A 21,298-nucleotide genomic window follows, 5' to 3' on the forward strand; every position below is an offset into this window, starting at 1 on the left:
TTGACAAATTACTCCCGACTGTTTTACTTTACGTGAATTCCACTCAACGGAAGATTGACTTGACCGTCGGAGTGCCCCCGGGGACAACCTCGGGGCTCCCCTGTTAGTCACCCTAGAGACCTTTTCTTGTTTGTTTTGCAAGGTTTGGACACGCTCTTCTCATCAGCACGCCAAGCTCAGTAGGTCAGCTCGGTCCGGGGAAGCTCAGCGCTTCGCCAGTATGCATATCCTAAAATCCACTAAATTCACAGTAACTAATTAATCAGTATGCTATTCCTAAAATCCACAGTAACTAATCAGTATGCTATTATTACTTCACCCGTTAACATGATGTGTAAATGAATTTTTTGATGATTGACATAATCAAAATAAACCCAAAGGCCAAACCATGTACTTTGACATTTGCTTCAGTTCTACCATTCCACACCTAATGCAGACAACGAGGCGTTCTGGCCTCAAGCCTCCTATAGAGCTTCAAAGTTTGGATCCAGAATTTATCGATCATTGGTGAAGTGTCGTAGCAACTAAAATTGACTTTGCAGTCTTAATTCAATGATTATTATCAATCGCCTGTATGTATGACTGTTAAACAAAATAGTTGAAAATATAAAAGTTGGTTGAAAAATACATCTATGATGCAAGTTGGGATAAAAAAAAAATACAAATCAAAACAAACCTATCACATTTGCACTTTATTTCAATCAAAAAAATATTTTTTTTATTAGAGGAAAAGTTTAGTTTGGGATATTTTAATCTTGAATTGTTACTGTGGATAAATTTTTATTTTATTTTATTTATTTTGAGGAAAATGTTGGACAATTTGCTTGAATGGGTCTTTACAATAAAATGTCAAGTTCACAAATGAAAACAAACTGCTAACCACTAAGATCGGCAATCACTCATAAAAGTTTATCAAAATTTCTCTTTTATTATGATTTTTTTTTTTTGGAACATACTTTACCAAGTTCCATTAAAACACGCTAAGGACACCAAATTCAGTGATTAAGGTTGAGATTTTAGGATGTAGAGTTCTTGAGTTCAAATCTCCTCCTCCGTTCTCTTTTCTTAAATCCCATAATTTCCTGCTTAAAAAAATTTTAAAAAAAGTTCAACTAAAACAAAAATGTTATTTCTTGTTAGTATTTCAAAACCACTATTGGAAAATGAAGCTCCACAAAAGCTGATTGACTTTGACCCGAGCAAAAACAACGGCTAAAAAGCGTAAAAAATCCCAATCCCAAGGGCACGAGTAAATGAAGAAGCGTGTCATTTTAGAAACTTTTTACTTCCCGACGAACCAACATCGGCGACTTTTACCATTCTCTTCTTCTTCTATTAAATCCATTTCCCCGTTATCAGTTACTATCACTCTTCTCCATCAATGGCGAAGATGATGAAGAAGAGGAGAAGGCGGGTTCCCGAGGTCTTATGGAGACTTTTCCACAATAAGGCGCGTACGCTTGCTGACACGATTTTATCTTTGCTTCCGTCACCGCCGACGCCGGTGGCCAATTGCCTGTGTAAGGGCCGGCGGTGCCTTGGCTGCATTGGTGATGAAGCAATGTCGTATCTGCTCAGACCTAAAGATTCCCGCCGATTATCGGAAACTTCTTACTCAGTGCTTTGTTGTTGTGCCGGAAAATGCTCCGACTTTCTCAGGCTTCGATCCTCATAATCGCTGGCCTCAACTGGAGGTTCTTTCTACAAATATCGCTGTTTGTGCTTCCGTAAACGTTTTTAGCTGTGGATTTATGCAATTAGGGGAATTTATCAGTGTCTTGATTTTGGCGGGAAAAATTATGGTGATGCTGGTGTTTTAGAAATTTTGGCGGGAAAATCAGGAATACTGCCCGTTTGAATTTTGTTTTTGTTTTTTTGTTTTAAAATAGTAGTACGTTTTAATCATGATCTTTTTATCTTTGCACTCCAGCTTTGACGCCTCTATTTGGTTAAAGAGTGTAGTTTTTATCAGAAAAAATGGGGTAAATATGTGACGTTTCCTGCCACTGAGCTTATTGAAAACTTTTTGCATATGAAGCACCAGTGACTGCAAGGTTGTTTAAAGTAATTGAATCTTTTGAGAGGCAAATTTAGCTAAAAAAGTGAAATGGAAAGAAGGAAAATATGTGAACGAAAATTTTTAATGTGGTCACGTTTCCTGTGCTCTTCATGGACAAAGGAAAGATGTATGCTTGAGATGTTTCTCTTGTTTGATTTGCATGTACCAGTGATGTATCAATCCAAATTATAAAAATCATAAAATGATAAAATCACTTGAACACATAGGGTCAAGGGAGATGATCCTATCAACATATTTGACTTTGAAATCTTTTGTGAAATATTTCAAGTTTTGCTACCAATTAGTCAATCTGAATGCTTGTGATTCAAACTTTTATATTTCTTTCTAAGATGTACAAACAAATTTGCTCGCACTTGTGCATGTTTGATTTAAGAAATAAGGAATCATACTTTTGACGATTCATGGGACAAAAGGCGGAGAACTGATAGTGTTTGATTAGATAATTCCCTTGTGAACCAGCAGCTTTTGGATTTGCAAATTATTAGGTCTTCATGTATTTGTTCTTCAGAAATACATTATAGGGACTTATGAATTACTGGTTAAATTTTCATGGGATGATTGTTGTATAAACACCAGTAGTTGCTGCTTCAAAAAGAACGCATGAAGTGCACTGTTGACCAGAATGTGATTTTATTTTATTCGGAAAAAGTATAGCAACTTGGTGTTAAGTAAGGGTTCATAATTTTTGTTCATATGCTTGAATGCAATCATTTCTGGTTTCAGACTGTTAGAAGAAGTATTGAAATGATTATGCGTGAGCAACCCACATTTGCTAATGTGATATGCAATGCCTACGATAAGGTTAGTAAATATGAAGAATATTATTATGCCCGTCTTTCTGCCTTTCAGTATTCATGCAACATCATATTTCATTTCCTTGTTATGTAATCTAACTATACTTTTTCTGGACATGTTGCATGGTTTATAGCTGTTAAGCTACCAATAATGGTTTCAGCAGAAAATGGTATTCTCTTATAATTTGGAGATAAAGCTTTGCTTATCTCTTTTGTGATGATTTACCAAATGGTCCACAAAACATTTTCATAATCTCAGTTAGTGGCTAAACTTTATATGCTAATTCGCATTCTGTAGGCCTGTTTGTTCCTACAACTTAGCCTGATGACCAGATAGTTGTCTGCCACATTCACTTGACCATGTCAAAGGGGTAGGATTGCAAACAAAACATAAATAAATGATAAATAATCTTCTCTCTACTCCAGTCAAATCATTTTCTGTGCAGAATAGGAAGTATCTTTTTTGGGATTCTAAAGTTGATACGTTGGGCTAATGTCCCCCAATCCATTATCAACAAAGTGCACCTGGATGGAGGGAAAATTTCTTGCATTTCAGTCCTAACCCTCTCACTGGTCAGATACTTGATGCAGAAAGCTAAAATTTGGCCGTTGGTCATTGGAAAAATCTCAGAAAATTCTGGAATTATGGATTTTCCAGGTGTTTCCACTGACATATTTGTGTTTGTGTTGGTATTTTGGTGCTTTAGAGCTTAAGGTTTGAAAGTTGTTTTCTTTGTGATTCATTGCTGAACTAGGCCAGTACCATAGAGCATGAAGTCATTCTATGGCTCCTCTGAAAGATGAGAAAATAGGTGTTGTAAGAGTTGGGCTCTGTAAAGTCAAAATTGGTGGCTGTCTCCAGTAATGGAGTTGAATCCAACTTGGCTTCCTACCTTTATAAGACTTGTTAAGTTTCTTAGCTGCTGAGTTAGCTTAACCTTTAAAAACTATCAGCGTTAAGTATTGTGTCCTATGTAGATGTAACAGGTGTAACATCTTCAGGTTAAGCTGGAATCAAATAGAACGGAATTTTGTTTTATTGTGAGTTTTCATGGCAGCCTCACCATGTGCTCAATCCTAAGCAAATATAAGCGCAATTTGTAAAATTTGCTGTTCTCATTGCCAATCTTACACTTATCCTGAAATAACATTCTGAAACAAATATTATCTTCACGTGCTTCTTTGGTGCTTCATCAATTCTGGAGTCTGGGATGTGCCCATCAAAGAGAGTGAAAAGATCTAAATTTTTAAAAACAACAAAACCTTCATGGCCCAAAAAAGTTTAACGGCAAAGCTGAGTTATGAAAACACTTGAGGGACCATTACGACAATTTACAGTGTCCTTTTATTTTCGCGCTTCTAGACTGTTGAACTCTTTATAATTTGTTTTGTTGATATCTCACAGACCAATCGCCGGAGTTCTATAGTAGAAGCTTTAACATCCTCAGCGTGGTGCCTTCTTTTGAGAAGGGTTCGTAGACAAAACACTAGCGCAAATTACTGACATATTGTCTTATGGATGCAAAAAATTGACAACAGATTAAATGATTCATAGGTTGGTGACATTCTTATGGTGTATTTGTTAAGGACTACCTTCGTATTCTTGCCCCTCCCTCGAAGGAAACATCATCAAGTTGCAGGATTTCCAATCAGTGCTATGTGCAAAGCATTCTCGAAGCATTCATCTGTCTTCAATTATAAATATCCTTCAAATGCTCGTCAAGGTAAATTATTCTGAGACTATCCCATTTCAGTCTTCAGATTTTATGTTACATAGGTTGGTGCATTTTTAGATTTTGTTTGACAAACATTTTGGGTGGGCGCGTATAATATCTTTGTCCTATATTTTTATCCTTTATTTGAAATTACTACACGTTTTGTGAGGTTTGTATGTGGAAGTGGAAGTAGTCGTTAGTGGCACGGAAGCTTGTTAAGTTTGATTCAAAAAGCTTGACTGCTGGATCTTTTTGGGTATGGAAAATTATTTACTTGCTTGCATCAACAATAAATCTTGAGTAATTCATAATTGAACGATACGTTGCTGAAGCGCAAATTCATCCACAAATATAAATTGTTTCAAATACAGGATGAAGCTTTCTGTCCGCTAATTCATGGATGAAATCCAATATTGTCCAGCAAGATTACACCTTCATGATTGAGGTGCTTTAAAATGCTAAGTTAAAGCCTTTTTTTTCTTAATTTTTCTGACTGTCCTAAAACCTAAAGGAAATTCTATGTGAGGCTAACCTTTTAAAATGTCATATTGGATCCTTTTTTTCACCTTGGCGCACATAAAGTTTTAAGTGAATCTATTGTACATGAAAACTTATGTGGCGCCACAAAGATTGTATGAGTACTATTATTTGGTGAATGTGCAATTTATCTGATGGAGAGATGCAAAAGCAGAGTGGAAGCCTTCCAGTAGACAATTGGGTGGTATCGGATGCTTACTTGTTTCAATCATTATTTTAATCATGAATCTGAATGATCTGCTGCTGAAGGTGTTGCTTTGGTGCATCTGGTCTCTCATAAGTTTTTCTCAACTGTTGGGTCCTGGTTGCTTAATGTCCTCTTCCAGTATAACTTAGTTCTCATTGATTGCATTCTATGGATATATAATGTGAAATTTTTATAGTTCTTTTTAAAAGTCTCTCAAGATCTGACAAAAAACTTACCCCCTTGTACTTTTGTTAGGATCTGGTAAAAAAAGGAAACAGGTTCATCGGGTTGATGACATCATTGTGAAACAGCAGAGCACTAGCTTTTCTGATGTTGATTTTTCTTCACGTAGCGGCAGTTGCACTGGTTGTTGTGGTAGTACTAAATCCACTCCATCTAGCAGCTGCAGCAGGCTAACAATATCTCAAAAGAGTGTGTCCAAGGAAACTGTGAAAGCAGTGAGAACTAAAGAATCTTCAACTGAAGTTTGTTCTATTCAGGAGAGCCAGGATAGCTCAATTGAGGCTTTTAGATTGCCAAGGAAGCGTGCAAGAAAGTATAATTGGCAGCGTGCCAGAAAGCGCAGGCAGTTAAGCTGTCAGGGATCCAGTTCTTTGATCCCTTGCACTAGAAGTCTCAGTGATGAAGATAACTTTTCTGGAGTGCTTCACCCAGATTCTCGTCTTTCGTCTGAAAAGGTGATCTTATGAAAATCTTGGAAGGAAAATCCATTTTGTATCACTCTGAAGCTTTAGATAATTAGGCTTTTACCTGTGGATCCTGAAACCATCTGTTCACTGATACTTTGTTTATGGTTAACGTTGAAAAATCCTGATGAAGTGATTCAAGTTTTATAGTTGTCATGATTTTTTTCTTGACTTAATGTAGTTGAGAGGTTAGAATTTATCATGGGTACTTTCTGAGCCAGTTTGAAATTAGACAGTGGATAGACAACCATAGGAGAGGATTAACTTGTTTATGAAATTTTAAACCCCAGGAGCTTTTCAGTTTAGATGGGTTACCTTCTTGTTCTGCCAGTGTTTTTTTCTAAGTGGATAAAAGTGGTTTTTCATAAACTTCAAGCACTAAAAAAATTTAATTATTTTTCACAGTTACTCGCATAATCCTTTTTATGGGAATGAAATAGAAGCCTTATAATCAAAGACAGAAATTCAACCAGCATCCCTGCGTGTGTGCATGCATGTGCATGAATGTATGTGTCTCTGTCTACATGTGCATAGAGTGTCAGGAGTTTTTGCAACTTCAATATGATGTGTACTTGGATTTTATGTATCTGCAGACATGCTGCTCTTGTTGTTTGGTGTTTCGAACTCTCCCTGAAGTCATTAAGAAAACTCAGATTGACAGGCAAAGCATATTCTATAAGTTGGAGAATTCTTCATCCATTTTCCCAAGGAAGCGTATCCTCTTTTATGAGTTAGAAAACTTCTTCCTTGTTTGCTTTCCTGGTGTACTTTGCTGGACTGTTTTCATATTCTTAAATTGTTACTTCATTTTTTAATTTATTTTATTATGTTAGGTGAACTACTAATCTTGTCTGCTATGCTTCAGGGCACAAATATTGTCCACATTATGTTGTACCATCAAATGTGTCTGCAATATTACCATATCTGTGCTGTCCAACAGCAAATTTGATTAGCTTTCATACTGGAACTTGAACACTTTTGGTGGTTAACTCCCAAGTTTCGTGCACTATTTACCTGCCCTGTATAAGGAGAACCTTTCCGTCTGTCCAACTTTTTCACCCCCAAGACCCCACCCCTCGTTAAAGAAATTGATGTTAGTTCTCATTTGTGCTTGTTTTGTGATGAGACTTTTCTTACGACCAGAGCAACATAAGATATATTGAATTCTCTGAAGCCCAATTCTTCTGGGGCAAATTTCCTATTTAGGGATATTTTTGGATTGTCTGGTGCTCATTTCACTGTCTCTCTCACCCCATGTGCTCACACCAATGATTCCTGTTTCACCAAATCTACATGCCTGTGAGTATCACTTTTACAGATTGCTACTTTGGTGTGATTTCCAGTCTATAATGGTGAAATTTTTGTCGTGAATAGCCTAAAGGTTGAAATTCTGGTTCTGAAGCTTTGAAGCAATAAGATTTACTGGGCAATACCATTTTGTAGTGTGTTGATTTGACCCAGTGTTAGCGTAAGCAATAGTGGGTGGTTCTAAATAGTACTTGCTCTTTCCAAAAGTTGTAACATCTGGTTTGCGTTATGCTTGAATTTTAGTTATGTGTGTTTTTTGTGGTTAAATAAACTTGAATAAGCTGCATGTAAGATGAAAATGAAGTGTCCAAAAGTATTTCACTGCGTTTGTGGCCCTCTCAGCTGATATTCTGCCTTATACCTATATATATATATATATATATATATATATATATATATATATATATAAGAATGTACTTACAATAACTTCTTGAAGCAGTTCTTTTTCGTTCTGGATTGAAATGGAAGAATTGTGGGTGGTTCTCAAACATCTGCATCAGGGATTTTAATCCAATATAAGACACATTTGAATAACGTATAAAATACAATTAATTTCAGTGACTGATGTTGCAATTTTGAGAGCAAGTTGATTGCCAACTGAGGAAAGTTACTAGAAAGGTGGGATGATAAAGCATGTGTTCATTTCAAAAGTGTTCATTTAATGTTTGAAGGAGTCGTCCTCTTATTATCTTCTGGGATTTTGGCAGAATGGATCAAACTCCCTCCTGAATTGTTTTATGATGAATGACTTAATCTATCTGATCATATTGTTTGTGATTTCTTGAAAATGTTATCTTGTTGATAATGCTTAATGAATAAGTGATTCTCTTGATGTTCATCTTCGTGTTTAATGGAGGCTCCTTCTGGTTTAACTGGTTTTTGATAAATTTCTTCACTATCCAGATATCACTCACTCATGAAGCAGCTCAAAATTCTTATACGCAAGGCCAGATGTTGCCAGCATTTAAGGTTGCTGGATAAACACTGTGCCGTTTTATCCTTGGATCACCATAATGACGAAACTGCTGCCTCCAAGTACCAGGTTAGAATTACTTGGAGGATAGTTTTCATTTCATTGTTGAGATGCAGCAGCATGTTCAGTACAGTGGAACCTTTTTTCTTTCAGCAGTTGTACAATGTCTTAAGTGTCAGGATAATAACAAAAGTGCTGCTTTCTGGTTTGAGGTTAAAATTAATTGGAGGAATATGTTTCGGTTTCATGCAACTTCATATGAAATAGGATAGAACCTTGTTCTCTTTAGCCATTGTAAAATGTTTAAAGCCACCAATTAATTAGGTCTCTTTTTTTTCTCAATTAACAAGAGCTGCTAATTTTTTTCTTTGACACTTTCACTTGAAAGACACCAGAAAAGTGACCAGAGTTTCTTATTTTTCATTTTGGCCATCCCTGCTTTTGTTGTTTGTGCTTAATGGTGTAGGCCTGTTTGAAAATTTATTGTTGCTATCAATAATCATGTTCTAGATGCAATTGAAACCCAATGCTAACACCTTCCTTACATATCAAATGTGCAGAGTCCTGCATTGTGAGAATGCAGCTGAATCGTGTTTGTAATACTATTGGAGTGCATGCATCATTTCTGTGGTTCTGCACTCTGCTCAGGAAAGATTTGTCAACTAGGTAGTTGAGTTGGCTAAGCGGATTACATGTGCACACGATGGGCTATGAAAACCAAACTATCAATTTAGTAGTTTATTCTAGTTTGGAGAAAGAAACTGATCCAGGACTTCCCCTCGTGTGAGCTCATGGTATGAGGTGGCAATTGGATTGACATCACCTTCCTACCTTGTTCAAGGACAAAGTACAAACCTTGAACTCTAATTTGAACCCATTTCCTTGCAATATTCACATGCTTTTCACAATAATTAACAATATAGTAGAATTTCTTTAGGCACTTTTGTCTGAAATGATGTCAAGCAGGCTGCTATTTCCAATTGGTGAGTCTTGCAGTAACAATTGGAGTACACCTTATGGATGCATAATGAGTAAAACATGCACAAAAATTTGAGAAACAAATGGAAAAAGAAGGGAAAGAATGGACAAAGCAAACATTTGAATATCTTTTTTGAGATTGAAAGTGGTCTATTAACCTTCTGTCAGCCTAAGCACTATAAAACGATATTCTGCAGTTTGGTCACTTGGGGACAAATTTGTCCAGTGGCTTCTTCAATATGAGTTGCACATCAGTTTCCTGCACGAGAATTTCCTCTCTTTACTGTTTTATCAATCTCTCCTTACTGCTTGTCGGGTTTGCTGTAAATAATAAGATAAGCAAGACTGGCCAAATATACAAGTAATCCTCTTTAATGGAACCGCAATGCCATATATGTGACTTATCCTCTGTTAAGTTTTCTATTAAGCTTGAAATAAGAGGTAATGTAATTGTCTCATTTGGATTGTGTAAAATCTGTGAAATCAGGGAAACGAATCTGAGAGAAACATACATGGAAAAGAACATTTGGAGGATCTTCTTGCTCATGGTTTTCATCCACAGAATCTTAACTCATCAGATTTCAAGAGTTGCATGAATATTTCAAAAGCTCATGAATATCAGTTTCATCCAAGCAAGGATTACTGTCTTAAAAAGCAGGTTGTTTCATTTGTATGGGCTGTCTGTAGGAGTATAGTTCCTCCAGATCTGCTAGGAAGTCCTCATAATTGGAGAATTTTGAGAAAGAATATCTCCAAGTTTGTTTGTCTTCGAAGGTTTGAGAAATTCTCTTTGAAGCAGTGCATTCACAAATTGAAGATATCCAAATTTTCTTTATTATCAAATAAGCACTCATGTTGTTGCTTGAATGGTGAAGACTTGAAGTGTGGAAAGAGGCAAGGGGCAAATAAGCATAAGGAACGTAGTAAGCTTGATGGCACTGATTTTGTGAAACATAAAATACTGGAAAGCTGGATTTTGTGGTTCTTCTCTTGGTTAGTAGTTCCCTTGTTGCAAACGCACTTTTATGTAACTGAAAGCGAACATGGAAAACAAGAGTTGTTTTACTATCGGAAATCTGTTTGGAAGAAGCTGATGGAACGAGCTTTAGATAACCTGAAAGATCGAAGCTATTGTGAGTTAACTGATGCATCTGTAAACAAAATTATAAGAAGCAGAGAATTTGGTTTCTCAAGGATAAGATTTCGTCCAAGGGAAACAGGTTTCAGGATATTGGCAAACCTTAAAGCGCCATCAAGAATTCCTGTAAAGTCCTCTTTCAAGCAATTGTCTTGTAATTCAACTAGAGGGTCCTCAAATCGCAGAAACATAAAATGCAATTATTTTAAGTCTGTGAACCATGTTCTCCGTGGTGTTCATGTTGTACTTAAAGGTATACAACTGAAAGAACCAGGGAAATTAGGTTCATCAGTTTTTGACTATACTGGTATTTATAAAAGGTTTGTTCCTTTTCTACATCTCTTGAAAAGTGGATCTTCAATCCTTCCTGGTGTTTTTATTGTCGTATGTGATGTGGCAAAGGCTTTTGATTCTATTGACCAGAATAAATTGCTTACTGTGATGGAAGATATTATATCAAATGATGAATATACTGTAAACAAGTCTCTTCAAGTTGTCTGCACAAGGAAATCTACCCTGGTTTGCGAGCAGCTGGCACTAGCACCTCAAGATATCATCTATGGATCTTCAGAAGTTGCAATTTCTGTACCCACCAGCATGCTGCATAGCATTTTTGTCAAAGAGGTAATATCCATTTATCACATTTTAAGTTATTTAGTGGTGCTTAAATGCATTTGCTGATAACTTGTTTTATACTGGTGCCACCATGATTAGTGCAATAATCCTTCCACTCTGTTTATTAGTATCTTACTGGTTCAGCAGGGTCATAAGTTTTGTTTTTGATTTGCACTAGCCTTATCTTTATGACTTGCTTTAGTTGAGGACATTTTCTTTATTAAAAGTTTAATAACAGGCATGGTTACTAAAGGAAAATTTGTCATTTGTTCTTTGTTAGTTTGAGCCTGTAAGTGAAAGAGTGGGTCACATTGTCTTTGTTTTACTTAACATCCTCTTGGGCATACATCCATAGTAAATGAAAGCATGAAGCAAGGGTCATGTCTAGAATTTTAGTGAAAACAGTATGCTGGAGGGGTAGAGATTAGGGACCATATGGAACCTCACTTGAGGTACCAGCTCGGTTCTTGTTCTGAAAGTCTGTTTCACGTTTTACCATTGCAGAAGCTAATATTTGTTTTAATGATCTTTAACAATGATTCAAGTGGAGTATCTAGTGTTCTACCATTTTTCATGTGGCAGGAATGCAGCAGAAAGATTAAGAAAGCAGAGATTTTCTCTCATTTGAATGAGCACATTAAGCGCAATGTGCTCAAGTTAGGTGACAGATTTTACTTGCAGAGTCTTGGTATTTCGCAAGGGAGTGTTTTATCGTCTCTCCTCTGCTCATTTTACTATGGACATCTAGAAAATAATATAATTTTCCCTTTTCTTGAGAAAGTTTGTGAGCTTCCCAGACATTCATTTGGCAACCAAGATACACGTGATGCTTCATCTGCAGCAATCCACCATGAGAATGAAGCTGTCATGTACCACTGCAAATATCTGCTTTTAAGGTTTATTGATGACTTCATTTTCATGTCAACGTCGAAGAAACAGGCCTCTTTGTTCTTCTCCCGGTTGCAAAGAGGATTTCATGGATACAACTGCTATATGAATGAAGGGAAATTTGGTGTAAATTTTGATATGGATCATGTATCAGGATTCAGGTCAAATAGACTCTATGTGGGTGAAGATGGGATCTCGTTTCTTAGATGGAGCGGATTGCTTGTCAATTGCTCTACTTTAGAAATTCTGGCAGACTACACAAGGTTAGTTCTTCCTTCCTCTCTCATTAAATGTGTCGTTCTTGTTACTGCAACAATCTTGAATTAATATTTGTTCATACAAGTAAGAGTCAGACCTACAGTATTATTAGTTAGACTAGCACTGAGGCTGAACTTGCACTACTAATTACTGCACTGGACCTTGTTAAATTTCCTGCATAAATGCAATTTGTGATTTTCCAATTTAAATTCTAAAAAAAAAAATTTTGTGAACAGATACCTGAATACTCATCTAAGTTCATCTCTCACCATCAGCTGGCATGATCATCCAGCTCGCCTACTGAAGTCCAAGTTATGTGATTACTTGCGACCTAAATGCCATCCCATTTTCTACGACACCAACATAAATTCAGCGGCTGTTGTCAGACTAAACATATATCAGGCTTTCCTGCTATGTGCAATGAAGTTCAATTCTTATATTTGCAGTTTTTCTAGCATATCTACTTTCAGCACTGATTGCTGCATGGATGCTATTGAAGCATCTTTGAGGTACAAAACAAGATGCTAATTTGATTTTTAATACTTTAAAGCTCGGCAATCGTGTTTACCTCTCTCCTTAAAAGTTTTCATACTGTTCTATGTTTCTCAAGTTGGCATCTATGACTCGTACTCTTGCTTTTTACTTAGGTACATGCATAAGCTCATTAGGAGAAGGATGAACTCTTTGCATCTCAATTGTGGTTTTCGTCCCATTTTCGAAGTGGGAAAAGAGGAAATCAAATGGCTGGGATTAACTGCTTTCGATCGAGTTCTGACAAGAAAACAAACCATTTATAGGGAGTTGCTATTGTTACTAAGATCTAAGTTGAATATGGAGGCCAACAACAGATCATCTGCACTGCAATATGCTGTTGATGATGCACATTCCTCTCTACTTTGGAAAATTAAGTATTGATTTTTTATTTTCGAGTTTGAAACCATGAACGAGTAAGTTGCCTCATATATTATTCAGTTTCAGTGAAAGCAACTTCGACCTTAGGCGTCTTCTTTGGTTGTACATGCATATTATGCGTTCTCTAAATCTATGTTGTTGTCATATGGAGTTCTCGAGCATGCTAAGCATTAGACATGTAAATCAGATCTTTAAGTGATTGCCAGGGCTAAAATTCACTTCAAATTAGTCTGACATGTATCTTCGCTCAGATGCATTGAATCACATTCCCTTTGATGGTTTCCATTTTTGGTGGATTTATGTTTCTTCAGACCAAGCAAATGTTCTTCGTTTAGCACACATTTTTGTGGATTGGAAAATTGAGTAGTGGGGTTTAATCTCTATTCTCAACTACACTACGCTTAATGGTTGTGAGAGAAAAGAATTGCTCAACTCGGATCAGAAACTTTTCACTTGTTACATGACCAGATTCGTATCTCGATGATGGATGAATCACCAAGATGAAAGGCAGCTAAAGAAGTACAAAACAGTGCAGCAGTTAGTGAATTTTGTTTTGGGTATACACAATATATAAAGCTATCGTCTAAATGTCATCCACTTTTTTTTTGGTGCTGCGTGAGAGGGGGGGGGGGGGGGGGGGGGGGGGGGGGGGGAGTGTGTGTGTCTGTGTAAATAGAGGGTGTACTACCCTACCCATCCATTATATCTTCTTTCATAGTGCGAGTGTAATAGCCATGATGCGTATCATGTCATGACCGCTATGCATCATGACTATTACATGCATAATAAATTGGTTGTGGGTTTTTTTTTTTTTTTTTTACAAATTTAAAATCTTTAAATTTTTTGGTATATGTATGTATTGTGAATAACTAAAATAAATATGTAAATGATTATAGTTGATACTATTATACTTTATAGAGTAGATTGTAATGTATAACGAGAGATAGTGTAATGAAATAGGGAGTGATAATGTGACATAATAAAAGAGGGGATAATAAAATGATGATATGTGGTTGCTCTAACAACAAACTTATTCTTCAAATTTTCCTCATTCCATGACATATTTTTATTGCTAATTAATGCAAGTTTTTTTGGCTTAATAAGACCAAAGAAAAAATGCAGTTTTTAATTAAAAGAAGAAACAAACATGTTAGCTTTAAATAATTTACACTACAACTTATAATCATCCACTAATTATGATTAATTTCCACTATATATCTATATATATACACACACGCGCACACACACTTATCTCTCCCATTTTATTTTTCTCTTTATCATAATATTTGAAAGATCGTGACTTATGTTAGTAACTAACAATTATAATCATAAGTAATTATTGAATAGCTTAGACTTATATATATTTATTTATTTATTTATTTCATTAAATTCTCCTCATATTTTGTGTAAAATTTAAATCTTTTTTTCTATGAACATAATTATATACATGGGTAGGTGATTCGTAGAGAGTGAGTATAAATGATAAGTCCTGAATTCGAATTCTTCCACTTATACTAAAAAAAAAAAAAAAAAAAAGAGAGAGAGAGAGAGTGTGTGTACCTTTCTAAAAGAAAAAGAAAACAAAACCCAAAATCCCAAAATACAAGAGCAACAAGGGTTCCTTAGCGGACACGTGTCTCAACCAACAACAGTAGTACGCTAATTCCATCCCTCTACAGGCTACAGACTATTCTCCCCATTTCCACAAGCTGAATAGTGAAAACCCCAACCCGAAACATTCTCAACTGAAAACAAATTTCGTCATTTACTTCCCCGCTCGAAGGCTTCCGGTAACCGGCAAACAAAAAAATATGGCGGCTGGACGATTGCGATTTACCTCTCTCCTCCGTACCCTTTCTTCTCCCGCCTCCGCCTCCTCCGCTGCCCGGAGATCTAGTTCTCTGATCAGTCCCCAGGTACCAAGTCCTTAGTTCTACACACATTTTGTTTTCTTTGCATCACTTATTTTTTATTGTTGTGATTTTGGTTCATGTACCCTATTCTTGTAAAACTATTTCGTTATTAGTTGTACTTTTTGTATCTTAGTTGATGAAGAAATGCTGCAAATTTAATAGATTTGAGAGTTGGCTTCTATGCGAGATTTAGTCAAGAAAACAAAACCCTAGGTTTGTTTAAATTTAATTTCTTTAATCGTAGAAATTGAACTGTTGCCATTGGTAGTTTTCCTTTTTCTTTCTTTTTTTTTTTGAAACAAAGCAAATATTTCATTTTTTGTGGCAAAGTCATTTTCTGTTTCTCTTGATGTAGAGTCGTAGATTGCTTATGCAATATTTGTTGATCTGGCTGCTAAGTCCCAAATACGAGAAAAGAATGAAATAAGTAAGAAAGTAATGTTTGATCGTATCATTCTGATTTTAGAATCTATTGTAGGGTATTTTTGAGTTGATTTCAGAAGTGAGATGTTTGTGACCTGTGGATGTGGGATTCTTCTTACCCAACCATTGTCTTTGTTCTTGCAGCACTCGAGGAGTTACGCCGCTGCCGCTGCTCCAAAGGAGCAGAAAGTGAAGGTAAGCAAATTTTATTGCACTAGGCTGGTAATTTTTTTTGGCTCTTCAACATCTTGATTTAGTTTCGTCTTAATGGCTTGTTGCTCTGTCAATGATCTATTAGGTACCTGTGACGATGTTTGGGCTTTCTGGGAATTATGCCTCAGCTTTGTACATTGCAGCTGTGAAAGCAAATGCCTTGGATAAAGTTGAATCTGAGATTTCTGACCTTATTGAGGCAACAAAGAAGAGTCCGACATTTTCTCAGTTTATGAAGGATTTGTCAGTACCAGCGGACAAAAGAACAAGGGCTATACATGTTATTTGTGAGGAAGCAAAATTTTCTGATGTTACCAAGAACTTCTTATGTAAGATGCACGGCCTGTAACTCAATCTGAAAATGCTGTGGGTTTTTTTCTTTGTGTGTGTGTGTGTGTAGCTAGTAAAGGAAAGGAAGCAGTCAAGATCAGGAGAGTAAATGAATTAGAGTGTTCTGGGGAAGAATTTATGTTGTCTTCTCTAAGATTTGGTCAATTCACTATTTATCTTGTTCAAATTTGCATTGGCTTTTTCATGCAACTGTTAGAACAACCTGGATTATTCATGTCTTTCCTCCTTTTCCAATTAACAACAAAAGGCAGGCCTGTGGAGGCTGCTAATGGCACTTTCTTTACCATTCCTATTTCCTCGCCAGCCAAATGAGGTATTTGAACCGTCTCTGGCCTTCTTTATTAACTTCACTCTTTCCTCTTGGTCTTCCTTTCCCAAATTCAAGGCCCTTGTTGATGTTCCTGAGTCTCTGCTTGCTTAGAAGCAGGAGCCTTGATGCATAGTTTCTTGGTGAGAATTTGTAGGTTGAGTAGTGCTTGAATTTTTGGATTAGGGAAATTTTCGGAGTTTTGAACTTACTGCTGGACCATGTTGATGAATGTCACTTGACATCATTAGTTGAGCCTTTCTCTGCTTTTTAGAAGATCTGTTTTGACTTCGATATCTTATTGTACTGATGCTAGTATTCATCTCTGATAGAATAGACACTGCTTTATCTCCTTGCTTTTTATCATATGGAATTTACATGCTTGGTTGTGCTTTTTTCTCCCATTTATGAGATCACCATCATATATTTTCTTGGGTGAACCCCCAACTTCTTGTGTTCTTCCTGATACTTATATGTTGATTGAACTAGTTGACTTTAGGTGTTTGTGTTATAAAACTCAATTTAATGGTTGAGAAGAATAGAAGTGTTCCTCTAGAAAAAACACTTGTCTGCTCATGTTTCTCTCCTTGATTTACTATTTTTCTGATGTTTGAATTATACCTTGAATTCATCAAAAGGGTCTATCGTGATTCTTGCTTTCTGAAAGAGCCTACAGCAATTTCGTGCTGAAAGACTTCAATTTTATGTCAACTACCTATGCAGTGGAAAATTGTTGTGCTTGAATACTACCATAATTGGTAGATTACAAGCTTGTTAAATAACAAAATATTTATTTTCAGTTCAAAATTTTCTATTTTTGCAGCTGGATGCTTGATTTGTGCCTAAACTGATTCTTGCAATTGGTATAAAGCTGTTGATCTTGTACTTATCCTTGGTTTCATTTATAACAGTTGTTTTAGCTGAAAATGGGAGGCTGCAACAACTAGAAAACATAGCAAAGAGGTTTACAGAGGTGACCATGGCTCATAGGGGAGAAATCAAAGCCATTGTAACATCAGTCATTGTAAGTTATTTTTCATGGGAGTCTAATTCGTATAACAAACATATAATCTGGCATATGCATATTTGTGGTATCTGTATAAGAAGGATGTGGTTTCCTTTTCAAACCAAAGTACTTACGTACTGACCACTAGTTTAATGAAAATTCTCAGGCTAATATGTATGTTTTTGCATTTTTAACCCTTTCTTTTAAGTTTTTAGTTTTGCTTCCTTTTGGGATTTGTAATCGCAAGTATTTTCCTGAAATGGGGTTTCAAACTTCCAAGGCATTGCCTTCCTTGGAGGTTTAGATTATAGAGTATCTAAATGTGGTCCGAGAACATTTTGCCTTTCTTCTGGAATATTGTTGTCAACTGTCTAATAAATATAGTACTCCTGGTGATGAAACTACAGTTTTTTCCTGATTTTACCTTAGTTTTGAAGGCTATTTGCATCAGTGGCTCATATTGAATGGAACCTATGATCCCTCAAGTTTTAAACGTCTTAATTTTCTAGACATGATGAAGTGCTTGGTGACTTTGAAAAATAGAATATTTTTCTTAGTGAAGTTGGGGGCATAACAGGGAACGTATTGGGCAATAAGTTTAAGTTTTTTTTTCCTTATAGCATTTCTATTTTATTGAAGGAAAATCATTGTACTTTGGCTTTTTATTATTTGTTTAAGAGATTAATGTATGCTATAGAATAGTGAGAGTTGCATTGGAACACGCTAAAAGGCTATTCAGCATTTGAGTTGCATTATGTGGGTTGCATTGACCAGAGTGCATCACCGTAAGGATATCCAGAAAGTTGTTGCATACTTGGGATAACAATTGGTTTCTGTATATTATCTATTGAAGTTTACCCTTCTGAAATTCTTCTTTCCCCCTTATGTCTTGAAGTAGCCAAGTTGGTGCTTATGTTCTAATGTTCTTCAAATATCTTGTTTCCCTAATGTTGGTGCTACAAATACAGCATACACTGTGTGCTTGCTGCTAACAAGAGATGGATGCTACTTATTGTTGGTGTTTTTCAATCATTTTTGATATCTCTAGATAACTGATATGGTTAATATCTAATTTTGTTTTTTGCATTTGGATAAATGAGTAGATTTCTGCAGAATAAGGTTGTATGCAGCTTTTAAGGTGCAATTGCTCGTATTTCTTCATTACACAAGGAATTGTCCAGCATAATTCTACCAATTTTATCTTATGAAACTTGAGATCATACTGATAATTCACGAGCCAACATGAATTTTTCTCGCAAAAATATGAATGTCTTTCAATTTCTGTATGTTTCTAGTGTCCTGCCAAACTTTACTCTTGATGAGCTAAAGCCAGCTAGAAATTTTCTGTGTTAAATTCTTATAAAGATTCTGAATTATTAGTTATTCTTATTCTGCGACTCCATTTAGTTTGAAATTTTCACTGTCACATTATGTCAATTTCTGCTTGGGTTCTTTGATCAAGCTGCCATTATAACCTTACCTGTTCGATAAAAAGAAAGCTAAAAAGAGCAAATGGATATCCTGTTTGATGTTGTCTATTCTTCACTATGGTCAATTGGTCCAGAAATTAGTAAAAGACCATTTGATATTGCTGTTCATGTTTATAAGCTCTCCTCTTGTGCCAGCCCCTTCCACCAGAAGAGGAGAAAGAACTGAAAGAAACACTTCAGGATGTTATTGGACAGGGGAAGAAGGTGAAGCTTGAACAGAAGGCAAGTTTATCTTTCCAAACTTTCTGATATTGTGGAACTGATGACTCCTCCTGTTCTTTCCTTGGGTAATATTTTGAATATTTTGTGGTCCATGCCAGATTGATCCCAGCATTCTTGGTGGCCTTGTGGTGGAATTTAGTCAAAAGGTTTTTGACATGTCTATAAAGACAAGGGCTCGTCAGATGGAGAGATTCCTGCGTACTCCCATCGACAGGATCTGAAGCTGCTGCAACTTCTCAGGGCCCTTAAACTCCTCATTTCTCAGCTATTTCCTTAATTGACTCGAAGAAATTTTCAAATACCTCATCCTCTTGCTTTGGCCGATGTATTTTCTTTGTTTCGAAAGTGCCTGATTGCAAATAAATGGTACCATATACGAGGAATATTTTGTATGCACCGCTTTTTGAGATTATAAATTGCAGGTTAACAGGTCCATCCAACTGTCTATGATTGTTCTCTTTTAAAAGGATTTGTTGCATTCTTTCTACTTCTTGTTCGGCTTTCTGAAAGTTTTGCTGTATGAGACAGTTGATGAGGTTTATCAGGCTATTAGTAGCTTGCTTTTCTTTGGGGGTAGCCAGATGGTACGATCTATGTTGGACAAATTGTGGTGGCAAGCTCTGTTTCTTGAAATGAATGGCCAGCGCTGCTCATTTTATTACATAGGGAGTGAAGTTGGCACTAAGCCTGTATGTAGATCATGGCCTATGCCATAGTCAAGTCAAGACCTTCCACCCTAGGATCGAAATCAACCACATGAAGCAGCTGGTTATGGCCTTGAGGGACTTATACCGGAAGTTCCCTTAGTGGGCCTTATTGTGGCTAGTACTACTTGGTCCTTAGTACAGAGGGGCCAGTGTTTCTTCCATGGAATTCGAGGAATTTTACTGGATTTGGTGGTTCTGCAGTAGATAGACACTAATGGCTATTTCACCATGCAGTGCAAACTCTCGTATAACAAAATTAACATAAAATAGCATGTAAGAAAATAACAGTTTTTATCTCTTGTTGAAATTTGTGTCCAAAATTGATTTCCAGTGATCCAACATCAAGGTTATCAATAACACAGGATGAATCTGGATCCAATCTTGACAAATTATCTCATTCGTAGAAGAACATCTTATATGTTCTTTGCATCTCTATCGGACATGAAAAGAAGCAAGAAATGGAATTATATTATAATCGACGTCTGACGTGCAATGTTTTCGTTGAGAATTAAGCTGCCCTGATGGCAGCAAGCACAACTCGTCTGGTGGGGTAACTGAAAAGGAATGGCTCATTATTATTATTATTATTCTGTTTAAGAAATGCTTATAAAATTTACTAAACCAAAGATACTAATTGTTTGAGGATGAAGTGTTTTGCATTTTTATAATTTTAATTCGAAATTTTCGGTCCTTTTCTTTTTATAATAATTTGTCAAATAAAATGAGGTGCTTTTGTCAGTACTATTTTAGTAATTGGTAAGGGCTATGTTTGTCTAATTTTAAGAAATTTGGGGTCTATATATTAATTTACTTTAAACCGAACCAGATTTCCATTTGCACTTATTCATACACGAACAAAGTTTTCATCAGATTTATAACAGGGCTGGATCTTGTCATTTCTCTTAATGTCAAATACCGGAAAGTCATCAAATACCTTTGACATTTCCCTCGATTTGGACCCATGAAAAGACATAATATTCTTTAATTATCATCCACATTATAGGCTGAGAACGTGCGTTTTTCCAAGAATTCACTGTATGATATATCACCAATAACTTTGCTTTTTTTTGTTGAGAGTTGTACATCAAGATGATCAAATTTACTTAATCTCGCTTCTTTAAAAAGTAATTAACTCTTGCAGTTGCTTTCCAAGTGATGAAGCCTACTTTACTAGTGACATGGCCTTTTCCACTCAATTTCTTCCAAGTAGAAAAGATGTTGTGACTGTGATAATTTCATTCTTCATCATGATACGAGAAAAAAAACTCTCTGTGTTTGCTTCAACTTTAACATCAAGTGCCAATAAATAATTTTGGTCCTCAGAATCCATTAACGAGGAGGTGTTCGTGAGTTTCTTGATTTGACTCTTGAGCCCCACCCCTTTCTCTTTTCCCGTCTTCTCCTTTTATAGCGCTTAGAGTTTTCCTTAAATCAAAGCAAGAAAATTATTATCTTTTTAGAGTGATTGAGAGATTGATAATTAATTTGGAAACAAGCTCTGCTGCAACCTCCCCAATACTTTTCTGATGGAAGAAAATTGTATACATCCTCCTATTCATTTTCAGTTCTTACATTA

General features: G+C 36.1%; 2 protein-coding genes across 2 annotated transcripts; both read left to right on the forward strand.

The window, feature by feature from the left end:
• Positions 1 to 1,204: 1,204 nt before the first annotated feature.
• Positions 1,205 to 13,386, forward strand: LOC113732246 (telomerase reverse transcriptase). Its single transcript, XM_027257922.2, is given in 13 exon segments — positions 1,205 to 1,588; positions 1,590 to 1,694; positions 2,804 to 2,881; positions 4,280 to 4,345; positions 4,430 to 4,598; positions 5,569 to 6,011; positions 6,614 to 6,734; positions 7,175 to 7,319; positions 8,232 to 8,370; positions 9,767 to 11,041; positions 11,615 to 12,183; positions 12,415 to 12,687; positions 12,826 to 13,386. Coding segments are annotated over 13 exon segments (3,858 nt in total). The 5' UTR covers positions 1,205 to 1,381; the 3' UTR covers positions 13,094 to 13,386.
• Positions 13,387 to 14,784: 1,398 nt separating this feature from the next.
• Positions 14,785 to 19,450, forward strand: LOC140036953 (ATP synthase subunit O, mitochondrial-like). The gene is made up of 6 exons (XM_072080237.1): positions 14,785 to 15,006; positions 15,571 to 15,621; positions 15,725 to 15,968; positions 17,209 to 17,321; positions 18,929 to 19,015; positions 19,114 to 19,450. Exons 1-6 carry the CDS (start codon positions 14,902 to 14,904, stop codon positions 19,234 to 19,236), a joined length of 723 nt encoding a protein of 240 aa, XP_071936338.1. The 5' UTR covers positions 14,785 to 14,901; the 3' UTR covers positions 19,237 to 19,450.
• Positions 19,451 to 21,298: the final 1,848 nt, after the last annotated feature.

The sequence above is a fragment of the Coffea arabica genome, chromosome 2e (genome assembly GCF_036785885.1).
Source record: "Coffea arabica cultivar ET-39 chromosome 2e, Coffea Arabica ET-39 HiFi, whole genome shotgun sequence".
NCBI lineage: Eukaryota > Viridiplantae > Streptophyta > Magnoliopsida > Gentianales > Rubiaceae > Coffea > Coffea arabica.